This window comes from Coptis chinensis, chromosome 8 (assembly GCF_015680905.1).
Source record: "Coptis chinensis isolate HL-2020 chromosome 8, ASM1568090v1, whole genome shotgun sequence".
Taxonomy (NCBI): Eukaryota; Viridiplantae; Streptophyta; class Magnoliopsida; order Ranunculales; family Ranunculaceae; genus Coptis; species Coptis chinensis.
Window position 1 is genome coordinate 9010084 of NC_141463.1, and position 11816 is coordinate 9021899.

General features: G+C 37.6%; 1 protein-coding gene and 1 pseudogene across 2 annotated transcripts; both read right to left on the bottom strand.

The window, feature by feature from the left end:
* Positions 1–4818: 4818 nt before the first annotated feature.
* On the bottom strand, positions 4819–5701 carry LOC147479760 (ESCRT-related protein CHMP1B pseudogene; annotated as a pseudogene). The gene has a single exon (XR_015203961.1). The product of XR_015203961.1 is annotated as an ESCRT-related protein CHMP1B pseudogene (transcript).
* Positions 5702–5846: 145 nt separating this feature from the next.
* On the bottom strand, positions 5847–11065 carry LOC147479761 (disease resistance protein RGA2-like). Its single transcript, XM_086578490.1, has 3 exons — positions 9557–11065; positions 7627–9524; positions 5847–5977 (listed from the first exon to the last, which is right to left on the bottom strand). Exons 1-2 carry the CDS (start codon positions 11063–11065, stop codon positions 7650–7652), a joined length of 3384 nt encoding a protein of 1127 aa, XP_086434616.1. The 3' UTR covers positions 5847–5977; positions 7627–7649.
* Positions 11066–11816: the final 751 nt, after the last annotated feature.

The window sequence follows — 11816 nt, forward strand, 5'->3', positions numbered from 1 at the left end:
AATATCGATATCGGTGTACCAATTTACCGAGATATATCGACGAGATATCGGATATCTCGGCGATATTTTGGGCCATGCTTAGGACCTTAACCTATAGTTGTCGGGTGTGATATTATTCCAGAGAAAAATATCGACTGCCCAGAAAGGAAGACTAAAATAGTGTTTTGAAAATAAATAAAATACAAGGATATAAATTCTGTAGCCTTAATATACTGAATCATACCTTTTGCAGTTTCCTTTCGACTTTTTAGTAAAATCACATCTTAAAGCCGGTTGAATTCAGTATTACGATGAGTATGATGCAATTCTATGAAATATGGCTCTGTATGGAGTTTTTACATTTAGAGTTGCAATAATGAAGTAATATGTTCTTCTGTCTTGGTGCAGGATATGAAAAGGAATACTTCAAAAGAACAAACGAAAAACAAGCTACTGAAAGAGAAGCGTATCTTTCGTCGGTCTCCAATATGTAATTGGAGGATACCGTATCAAATTTTGCTTCCATTGTATGAAACAGTTGATTGACATATTTGTAACTGCTGGCCAGCTGCCTTGGTAAATTTCTCTGAAACTCTGTATAAGCTACAGGTGTATACAAGTTGTTTCCTATAAGTTACATTAATGTGTATTGTCTTCTTTCAAGATTGTTGCTCTTGTCGATGTTTTGTTAGTAGTGCCAAGAAGCTTCTGTTGTTACGGTGCCTGGCTACCGAGTTTTACCATTTACGGGGACTAGCTTGCAATACGGTTTGTATATATTTGACTGTCCAGATATGAATCTGTTACCAAAGGTGTGTTTGTTCTCTTAGAAGGCCAGCGTCAATAACAAAATAGACATTGAATCATATACCATTAGAGTAGGGCTCTTTCTAATATACTCTTTTAAAGAGGGTCATTGCATCAGCGCGTCCCTGTTCTCTTTTAAGACTTTCATGATGAATAGCTGCCTTGGAATATTGATTCCATCTGTGTGTGTGTGTTCTGTGTGTTTATATGTTAATTATACAGTTTTGGTTAACTTGTAAGCCTGAAACAAACATATTTTCAATGACTATGTAAAAACATTACAAGTGATTAAACGATGTTGTTCATTGACTATATGAGTCCGTCCACCAGCTTGGTTATTCCCTTAAGATTATTGGAGAAGTCAATGGCTCAATGGCTCAATGCTCCGTGCTAGGTAAAGGTTGGTGGACTGGTATAGTCTAGTTCTTTCCCTTCTAAGATTATTGAATCAGAATGCAATTTTGCGTGAAGATCAAATGAAAGGAACTAGAAAAGACGCATACAGCAAGGCATAGAAAGCAACAAGCACGGAGGAAGAAAAAAAAAATGGGTGGTCCACTATGGAATGGAATGGAAATGAAATAATTTTAAATGGTATGTGTTTGGTAAATTGGGAAAAAGAAAGTTAAAACTGAGAAAAAAAATAATCATGTTTGTTTGCAAAAGATATGGAAAGGAATAATTGAATTGTTAGGTGTGCTAGTAGTAAGTCCTTAGCTATCTATTTCTTTTCTTTTCCACAAAAATTTTAGGAGTTAGCTAAGGACACAAAACTTTTTCCATTTCCATGATTTTGTTTCCATATGAAAAAACCTATTTCCTTTTCCATGGGTAATTATACAATTTGTGTGGTTTCCATATAACATCACCACACAAATTGTATAATTAAATTGTATAATTAACATTTTCCTTTCCTTTACATAGTGTTTCCATCATAACAAACACACTCATGGGTATTCATTGCTCCCAACTTCGAGGAAGAAAATTTGCAACCCAGGGACACCACCCACCTAGAAATTTGAAATTTGAGCGAAATTGTAAAACCTCCGTAGACCAGCCTACTGGGCCCATAGAAAAACCATTCTCACCAAGATCAAGAATACTCTTTGGTGCAGTTTCTCCACTGGGGATTTCTCCAACCAAGTTGTTGTTGCTTAACTCTAGTATTGGAGAGAGAGTAAATAAGCCATTGAACTCGGATAGTTACCAGAGAGATTATGTTTTGCAATATTCATCTAAGTCAATTCCTGCAAATCCTTCCAACACTAGGGGAGTTTCACCTGACAAAAGATTGTCTGAGAGAAGAAGAGCACTCTAACTCTTCATCTGACAAATGGATGAGGGGATGGTTCCCACTTATAAAGTTTTCAGAAAGATCGAACTGCATAAACCTTGGCCTCGTCGTTCAACAGAATGTCCCGAGAACAAGTCGCTCCCAAGGTTTAAAGATCTCAATACGGATGGCGCAAGTGGAGGAGACTTCGAGCTATTTATATATTGGCATTTCCCCTAGGATTCGATTGTTAGCGGCAGTTCCAAAACCACTCAGATTAAGTTTTCATTCCAGCATTGCTAAGAGTCACGAAAAAAAATACAAATCAAAATATGTACATAAAGAAATATTGTTTCACCGCATCTCACACAAAAGAAACTTCTTTTTGGATGGCTACATCTTTGATTATCTTCCATCGCCTCATATGAATATGGTAATTTTCAGGTTCATAGCCAACATCCACCTTAGAATAAGTCAGACTAACAGTATTGGCTCTTGGATAAAGTCAGACTTGCTGCACAATACACGTACAATCATTCTCAATTCGATGGAATTGGACAATTGTTTGATCTTAATTAAAGGAAATTTTCGATCATTTTGCTTGTTATACACGTAAGGTGTTATTTCTTGGCTTCGTCCAGTCATTAGTAGCTTGTTAAAATATATTGAGAACAAATATCAGTTTTTAAATATCTTTTGGGCAACGCATCTCTGTTTTTCTTGACAAAAACACATTACACGTCTCTAGATGTTACAAGTATTATCAGGGTATGTGCAGCAGTAACGTGATCCTAAGTCCTAACCATGCTTCTAATTTTCTAAAACCACCATTTTTAAGCTATTCATTATATTTCACTGGCACTGTGATCACTCATCTAGCTTAGAACTTTAGAGTAGTGTTTTTTGCAATCCATAACGATTCATCAAGTAGGCCAACGTATGCCGTCTATTGCATAGGTCTTCGATTGCATTTTTTTTTTTATGCTTGGTTTCTGGGTGGCTCACCCTCACTTAAATTCCTGGCTCCGCCACTGCCCGTAGGTGTCCATGGTCTTTTATTTTAGTTTTACTTCAGTTTACGTATTTTTAATTAAGGGCCTTGTGATTAGTGTTTTCACTTTTCAGTTAGTTGATGCTTTACGAATTTTTTAGAAGAAATAAAGGAGTGAATTTTATTTAAGGTTCTTGATTTAATTATTTAAAGTATATATCTTGTTTAACTGTTGCGTCCGCCAATTTCATCTACATTTAATTTAGTGCCAGCAATGGCTATCAGATACTAGATTGATCTTCTAAATAAACATGTGACATGTGAGTGCTGAACTCTTATCCTTCTGTATGTACTAAATTGACTAGGCTATAGACACTGGTGAACATTTCACTCCACCACATGTCCACATGTGAAAACGCATGTTAAAGACGTCGAAGAAGAGATAAATTTTAAATTTTCTCTAAGAACATATTAGGAGCAAAAGATTCTTCGAAGAACCTTGTCACAAAGACGTAGCCATCTGCACAGACAGCTAAGTATGGGTAATTACTCTCGACTCCTAAGTCCTAACCACTCGGGAGCAAAATTTCCCCTAAAGCTCATTCTTTTCCTATGCCTTTGTTTGCAAAGATTTGGAAGAGTAAGTTCAAGAATGCTGAATACAGTGAAACCTATAAGTGGGAGCCAAGGAGAAAGAAACAAGTCCAACCAAACAGAACCATCAAAGAGTATTTTCAGTGCAGTAATATACATATTCACTTTTGTCTTTTTACTGTTTCAAGTAGTTATCACGTCCAACCAAGCAGTAAAGTATCTAAATAATATGAATTTTTTGGTTCAGTTGTAGGGATAGAATCATTTCTTATTATCATAAGATAACGTTTATACAACCATAAGAAGATGTTTATATGACCATAAATGAGATTCCCCAATGCTGAACTACGATTGAAACTCAAATCACATAAAGATACACTTAGAAACCAGAACATCAAAATTTAACCAGAGCAGATAACTAATTGTTATTGGTTAGGGAGTCCAACAGTTGAAGAGAACAAGGTTTATGTAAAATATTGTGGGAAACATATCGAAATTGTAATGCTAAACCTACAGGGTAGCTAAGTACGCTATACTTGTGACTCAGAACATTACTGTATGCATCACAAAGATGTTTATGATATCTAATCTATGAAACTCAGATATCTTATCTAAAGAAGAGTACTTGTAATTTATGAAACATTGTGGAAAGGTATCCTTACTTACAACAAACCAAGGAGGAGTTTGTTTACTGCAAATTTTAATACTATTCTTCACGCCCTGATCATGTTCTTCAGCTCAATCATCAGGGTCTTGTCATTCCGATATATAACCCCAAGTGGTGTAATCGCATAGCACAGCTGATAATTACGGTACTGTTTAACATATAACTAACCACAACGCTAACATAAGCACTAAGCTGAATACTAGACCAACATTGGATATCAGATACTAGCTAGATTGATTTTCTAAAAGAACATGTGAATGCAAAACTCTTACCCTATTGTCTGTGCTTTGTATAAAGCAAAATTTAACAGAGTATAAACATCAGGAATGAAGAGGCTCCGATGTGGTAATGTCATGGTTTGTATCATACTCCAAGTCATGGCATTGGCCACGGAGGCTCCAAATGCAACCAGAACTCACAAGTACACCAACGACCTCAAGAATTATATCATGCACAACATTACTCAAGCACTTACCAACACAACAAAAAAAGAGCAAGTTCACATAGTTGTACAAATCAATCAAGTTTCCATTATATACTCCAAACAACACATTAGATATCATAACAGTCATCCCACGTAGATAGCAACACATTAAGTTTAAGATAGTAGCAAAACAAACTCCTTTGTTCCACAAACAGAAACCTAAAACCAAATGGAGCAATGGAAATCTAAATAATACATAAACACTAACATTATAAACCCTTACCCTCTGGCCTTAAGCTCAGCCAATCGCCTCGAAAGATCATCTTCATCAACCTTCTCATTACTCTTAGACGCCGCCGCAATAGCATGACCCGCAGCTTGAGGAAGCCCAACAGAAACTTCCAACCCATAATCATATGCCACCTGTTGCATCAAACTATTAACATCCCCTTCTGGAGTACTCAACGAAGTACTCCCCACCATTGAACTCTCCATAAACTCAGCTTGTACTTCCATATTAACAAACTGCTTCTCAAACTGGTCCATAGTCTCCGACATCTTCTGAAAATTACCAGTAGTAAGTGAAGATTCCAACGAGTTCACAATTGACCCCATGGATTTGGATATACTATTCATCTGTTTGTTGCATTTGCGGATTGAGTTTTCGGCGTAGATTCTTGCTCCGTCCATGTTCCCTTTTTCTATGGCTTTTTTGACTTTGAGTTTTTCGGACTTTTCTTCTTTGGCGCATTTTTGGGATTGGCGTAGGAGTGATTTTGATGTCAATTTTAGTTCCATTATTTGGTTCATCAACTTCTCTGTGTTTGCCATGCCTTCAAAATCATTGGTTGATTCAAGAAATGGTTGTTTTACTAAGTAATGCTTCCCAACCTGCATTCCCAGGGTTCCCTTCAGATGAGCAATCGGATATCTGAAATGGATGATTTGATGAAGTAGGGATGCATGATGCATCATTTCCTGAAGGAATTTGGAGGTAGATGTTATGCTTACTGCTTAGAAATAACATTGGCATGCATGTCTACCATATTTCCATTGGCAATAACGACAAAGTGAAAAGTAGTGTAAACTGTAAATATGAAGCAAAACACTATGAAAAAGAGTAACACCTTTGAATATCACCAATCTTCATGAAGAAAAACTAAGAAAAATGCAGATCAGGTTGGGCAAGGGCTGCACTTTGGTACGTGACAAGGTTTCCGATGTACAACTTCGGACAAAAACCTGCACAGAAGTTACAATCAGTTAGCTACCTGTCATCAACACCGATAGGTAATTTTTGCTTCAAAATTACCACAATGTGATAATCAATAAAAACACGATGCCATGACGAATCATGTTCATATGGACTGTAACTTCAGTGTCTGGTTATGTACATATTTTCAGGTAAGTTTTTATTTCACTGCATTTTGAAATGTGGATGTCGATGTATGAATGTATCTCTACAAACAATGAAGACTGCAAACAAATGGATTTAGAGTGCGGGCAGGACTCCATGGTGACTAGGACCACTCGAAGGGCTGTGAACACCACGTCAGCAAAAAAAATGGATTTAAAGTGCGGATAAAAACAGTAATGACTGAAAACAATGCCGGAGTTATAGTTAGTATTTAGTACTACTAACTGATTACATAGTAATTGTAAGTACATATATTTATCAATTATCAAGCACCAATCACAGGAAGACACGTGGAATATAAGTCAGCAGCACATCAGGTCAAGTCGTCAACACAAGTATAAGAATACTCATGGAAGATATCTCACTCAGACCAACCGGGCTACAATCCAGAAGACATCTCGCTCAGACCAACCGGGCTACAATCCAGAAGACATCTCGCTCAGACCAACCGGCTACAATCCAGGTACTACACTCTATAGCTGATTACTCATGGCACAGCAGCTAGGGACCCCATGCAACAAACCATCATTTACATAGTGTCTTACATAACTTCAATTAATGGTTTACCTTATAGATGCACATATATAGTGTCTTACAAATAAGCTTGCGAGTATTTTGAGTGCACTTGTGCTTCTTGCTTGTCAAGATTCTTTAGTTACTTCTAAAGAAAAATAGTCATACTTCATCAGTTGGGCTCCACTGCTAGCTTTTCAACTTTCACATATGAATATTGTCTGATTATTTATTTCCAACTAATTATCTAAAAAGAACAAAGATTATTTCCACCTCTGAGTTTTATACGTTAAAATTGGCAAAACAAAGTTTTCACTACATAAAAAAGGCTTCCAAATGGTTTTATACTTTGGTGAATTATCTGATATGACTATAGAGCAAATCCGTGAGATGGATGGAAATATCAACATGCTCATATAGAGAATCAGTGAAACGTAAATATAATGTGTGGTGTAAAGAGAAAAAGTAAAAACACAACCAATATGAGAACCTATGTAACATCGGCACACAAACACGAAGTACATCACCCCCGTACATGTAACTAGAGTAGAACTAAGGAGCATTCAAACAAAAAACAGGGGAGAGCAAAACCATAGGACTAAAGGATCATATCACACGTATTCCTCCTCAGATATAGATTAAAATTGCAAAAAGAAAAAGAAAAAGAAAAAAAATGTAAAATCTAAGTCAGGTAGCCATTTATGTGAAGAAACAATATGAAATTATCATTATTAACCAACAAAAGAGATAAAACACATTCGAATATGTTGAAAATTAACTGTTATTGTTAGAGCATACACCCAGGATTGATTCCTAACATATAAGTAGCTTTGGTGACAAAATCAACAATAAAAGGCTAAACATTGGTGTTGATGGTTTAGAAAACATATTAAGTCAAGAGAACATTATGCGATCAATGAAAATTTAGAAAATTATGTATAGAATGAGATAAGAAACTTACCCTAAACATTGGTGTTGATGGTTTCACAATTCAACACGATTCTCGACTCGAAGGAGGGGAATCCGGTTCCAGTCCTCGCATCTTCTATGTAGCTCTGGATGACATTGGAGGACGCGAAGCGAAGTTAGTGCTGGAAGCTCTAGCAGCCACTCTGGTAAATTTCTCAAATTGCGGCAAACCCTAATATCAAGAGTTTGAAGTCTACGGGCATGCTTTATTTCCTCTGGTAAAGACGTCAACTGAGGCAACCAACCCAACTCTAACTCTTCAAGGGAAATGAGGTGCTGAAAATCAACCGACATGACTTCCAATTCTGGACAATTCAAAATTTCCAACTTCCCGAGGGCTGTTAGATGTTGCAGCGATGATTCAGATAGAGATTTTAGACTCTGACAATCATCAACCACCAATGCCTTGAGAGAAGTCAGATTTCGTAATCCCTCTGTCAGAGATTCCAAACCTCCACAATTGAAAATATACAATCTCGTAACTGTCGAAAGGTTTTCTAGGTCCGTAGGAAGCCTTTTCAGTTTGTCGCAATCGTAGATCTGCAATACTTGCAGACGCGTAAGGTTTCGTAGAGGTGCTTCTGGAAGAGTTTCCACTTCATCAAATCCCGTAATACGAAGGTCAGAAAGATTGTGTAGATTTTCCACCGACTCGAGCGAAGGATCGTTGCCTTTCCCCACAGATAATGCCGTAATAGAAGACGGCAGTGACGCGGGTAATTTCAATTTGGGGCAATTGTAAAGATACAAACCTCGGAGGCAAGAAGGGAGTAGCAGACATTCTGAAGACCATCCTTCCACGTTAGGCATGTTATAAAGTCCGAGATAAGTCAGTTTTGGGAGTGCGGTAGAAGACCCTACCCAACCAGGCAACATCACACCGGGGTACCCATAAATACGCAACTGTTTGACATTCGAGTGAGGCTGGAGTGCTTCTAACACCTCTTTGCTGTTGTTGCATTCAATTCCAACGTCAGACCCACCAACCGGCCACCGTAGGTGTAGCTTTAAAAGGCTCTCCTTACTCCTTAAGTTGGCTTTGTAAGCATCCCTTGGATCAAGCACATTCTGAATCCCATTTATGGTTAATTCTCCTTCAAGATGGTCTAGCTTTTCCAACTCCTGGATACCAGCAGAGTCACTAAGTTGACTTACCACAAACGTACTTAACTGCTTCAGGCAAGTCAATTCACCAATTCCCAACGGCATGTGAGTCAACCATGGATCCTCAATGCTAATCTCAATGTAATTGTCACTGCCAATCACTAGTTTTCTGAGCTTCCTCATTTTGCTCAAGTTCTTCGGCAACATTTTAAGATTGCGACATTTCTCTATGTTAAGGGTCTGTAAATTTGTTAGGCAGCAAATAGATTCAGGTAAAACCCTGATTCCAACTTGATAAAGATCAAGGCACCTCAACTGCTTCAAGTTTCCGATTGATGGTGGTAAAGTTGTTAATTTTAAGTTGTAGCTTAGCACTAGTATCTGCAGGTTTCTTAGGTTACAGATGGATTTGGGTAATGATGCAATGTTCATGTTACTGAGGTTGAGATACCTCAAGTGTTTTAAACGACCGAAAATAGGTGGTAGACTACTGAAGGTCCATAAATTGCTGAGATCCAGCACTCTTAAGTACTCAAGTTGTGAAAGCCTTGATACAAAGAGCTCTAAAAGGGAACTGGTTGCACAGTGCTGGAAAAGGATTGTGCGGCAGAATGATTGGGATTTAAAAATTGTGTTCAGAGTTGCTTGCGATGGTGCCGAATCATATGTCACCGATACATGTCTTGCCTTCTGAGGGACATCTCTTATCTCACCAATTTTCACAGACAAACAATCATTGGCCATAACTGAGCATGCAAGATCGTGCATGAGATCGTGCATCTTAAACTTCGTGAACGTTTTGCAAAGTTACATCTTCATCCATGTCTTGCAAGAAGAAAAGCCTTTAGTAACTCGTTAAAAACTTCACCACCGATGTCTTCCACCTCTATCCCTCCACTAGATTGGATAAAACCATTTGCCATCCATTGATGGATCAATTTTGCTTTCTCCATCGTATAATCTTTTGGATATATGGAGCAATAGGCAAAACACTGCCTCAAGATTGGAGGCAAATGGCTATAACTCAATCTCAACGCAGGTAAGATGGTATTCTCTCCACGTTCTTGAAGAGTCCAAAGTTCGCTGTCTCTTACACATCTCCAAAATTCATCATTTCTGGAGTGCAACAGGCTTCCCAGTGCTTTTACAGCAAGAGGTACGCCTCCACACTTGCTTATAATCTCCTCACCCATTTTTCTCAAGTTTGAAGTGATCTCATCGTTCTCCATACCAAATGCATATTGCTCGAATAGAAGCCAACAATCATGCTTTGGTAGAAAACTGAGTTCATGTGTTGGATTAATGATGCATGTGGTAGAGTCTATAGATGTTTGGAAACGTATAGATTCTACCACTGTCGGGAGACGAGTTGTTACAATGACTGAACTTCCTTCATCTCCACATGTGAGAAGATGAATTATTTTATTCCACTTCTCCTGATCATGGTCCCATACATCATCCAGTACCAGCAAAAACTTTTTCTTCTTTAATAATTTCTTGAGGTAGTTTTGCATAGAAGTTAAGTCTGCAAGAGCACAGGCTTCTTCAGAGAGAAATTCTATCATCATTTTTGTAACTCTTTTGAGACTGAAATCATCGGAGACACAAATCCAAATTTTTTTGTGGAAATAACCATAAACCCACTCATCATTATAGATCAATTGAGCAAGGGTAGTCTTCCCTAAACCACCAATTCCAAGTATGGGACAGATGGAAAGACAATTCTGACTGCGCGCATTGTCTTGCAGTATCTTTACGATACTTTCTCGGTCCTCAACTCTCCCATAGATTACCGGTTCAGTTAGAAAAGAACTAGTTTCTCGGTCTTGAACAAAATCTTCAACTCCAGGACTCAAAAGAAAAATGTGTCTCTCAGCAGCAATTTCATCAAAATTTTCTTTAAACTCTTTAATTCTTTCTCGTATATTGTCACAAATAGAAAAAGTTGTGATGGAGTTACTTACTAGATTCTCGCCAACCTCTGACTCCGGGCAATGAAATTCCAATGCGCAATCATCTATGATATCTTCAGCTTCATAAGCAGCAATCTCTGACTCCGGGCAATGAAATTCCAATGCGCAATCATCTATGATATCTTCAGCTGCGTAAGCAGCATCCTTGAGCATTCTTAGCCAACCCCTAATCGACTTGTCTTTGATTTGTTTCTTCTCGGCGTCATCAAGGACAAGTCGAATTATAGAAAAAGTTTTGGAGAGTTTCATCAAGTCCTTCTTCAGATCATTGGGTAGACGAGAGTCCGTGCCGATCAGAGAAGTTAATTTGGGAAGGATGAAATCAACAATGGGGGAGACAACTACTTGAGACATATCGTAGTGAAGGGGTGATGATAAATTTTTTGTGTTGTGTTTGTTATAAGAATGAGAGAAAGATATCGCACAAATATAAATAACTGGAGAAACAATGGAGAAAATTTTCCACCGCTCATTTCGCTGCTACGTCACTGTTAAACTCAGCAAAGACCCACACGGCCACACCATGAAATTATTGGAGAAATTGCTTTTACAAAATTATGTCCTTATGTCGGCTACTCGTTTTACTTTTGAACAATTTTCTCTCTCAACAACTCTCAAGGCTGTGAAGCAATCAAAGAATAACCGCGCCTTATTTGAAAACTAGTGAATGCCCGTGCCAGTTGGCACTCTAGACACATTGCTTTTGAACAACACCCCAAGAGAGACCATCTCTATGGTAGCATTGTATCGATGATATAACCATTTCCAACAGTTTTATACTTCATAATCATTTCATAATTCATACGCATACTCAAGTGAGTTTAATTATTGCAATTCTATGCATTTCATTTCTCACAAACCAATAACTCATTACACATACTCTTATACATTCATTAATTTAATACATATCAGAATGAGAATGATGAAAATAAAGGGAGAGAGTCTTCAATTAAGAAAGCATCATCATTTTTTTTAAAAAAAATAAAAAATCCAAAGAGTCTCCTTTGTATTTTCAACATTTCAAAACCTAAACTCGGCCATAACCCGAAAATCAAACAATACAATTCTCATAGATCAACCATACCAAAATATATAACTTCATATT

Excerpts from the sequence above, each read along its gene's own strand:
- LOC147479761 (XM_086578490.1), bottom strand. The coding sequence starts at position 11,065 with ATGTCTCAAGTAGTTGTCTCCCCCATTGTTGATTTCATCCTTCCCAAA. Across the intron at positions 9,525-9,556 it reads TTCTTCTTGCAAGACATGGA|TTTAAGATGCACGATCTCAT; the intron begins TGAAGATGTAAC and ends ACGTTCACGAAG.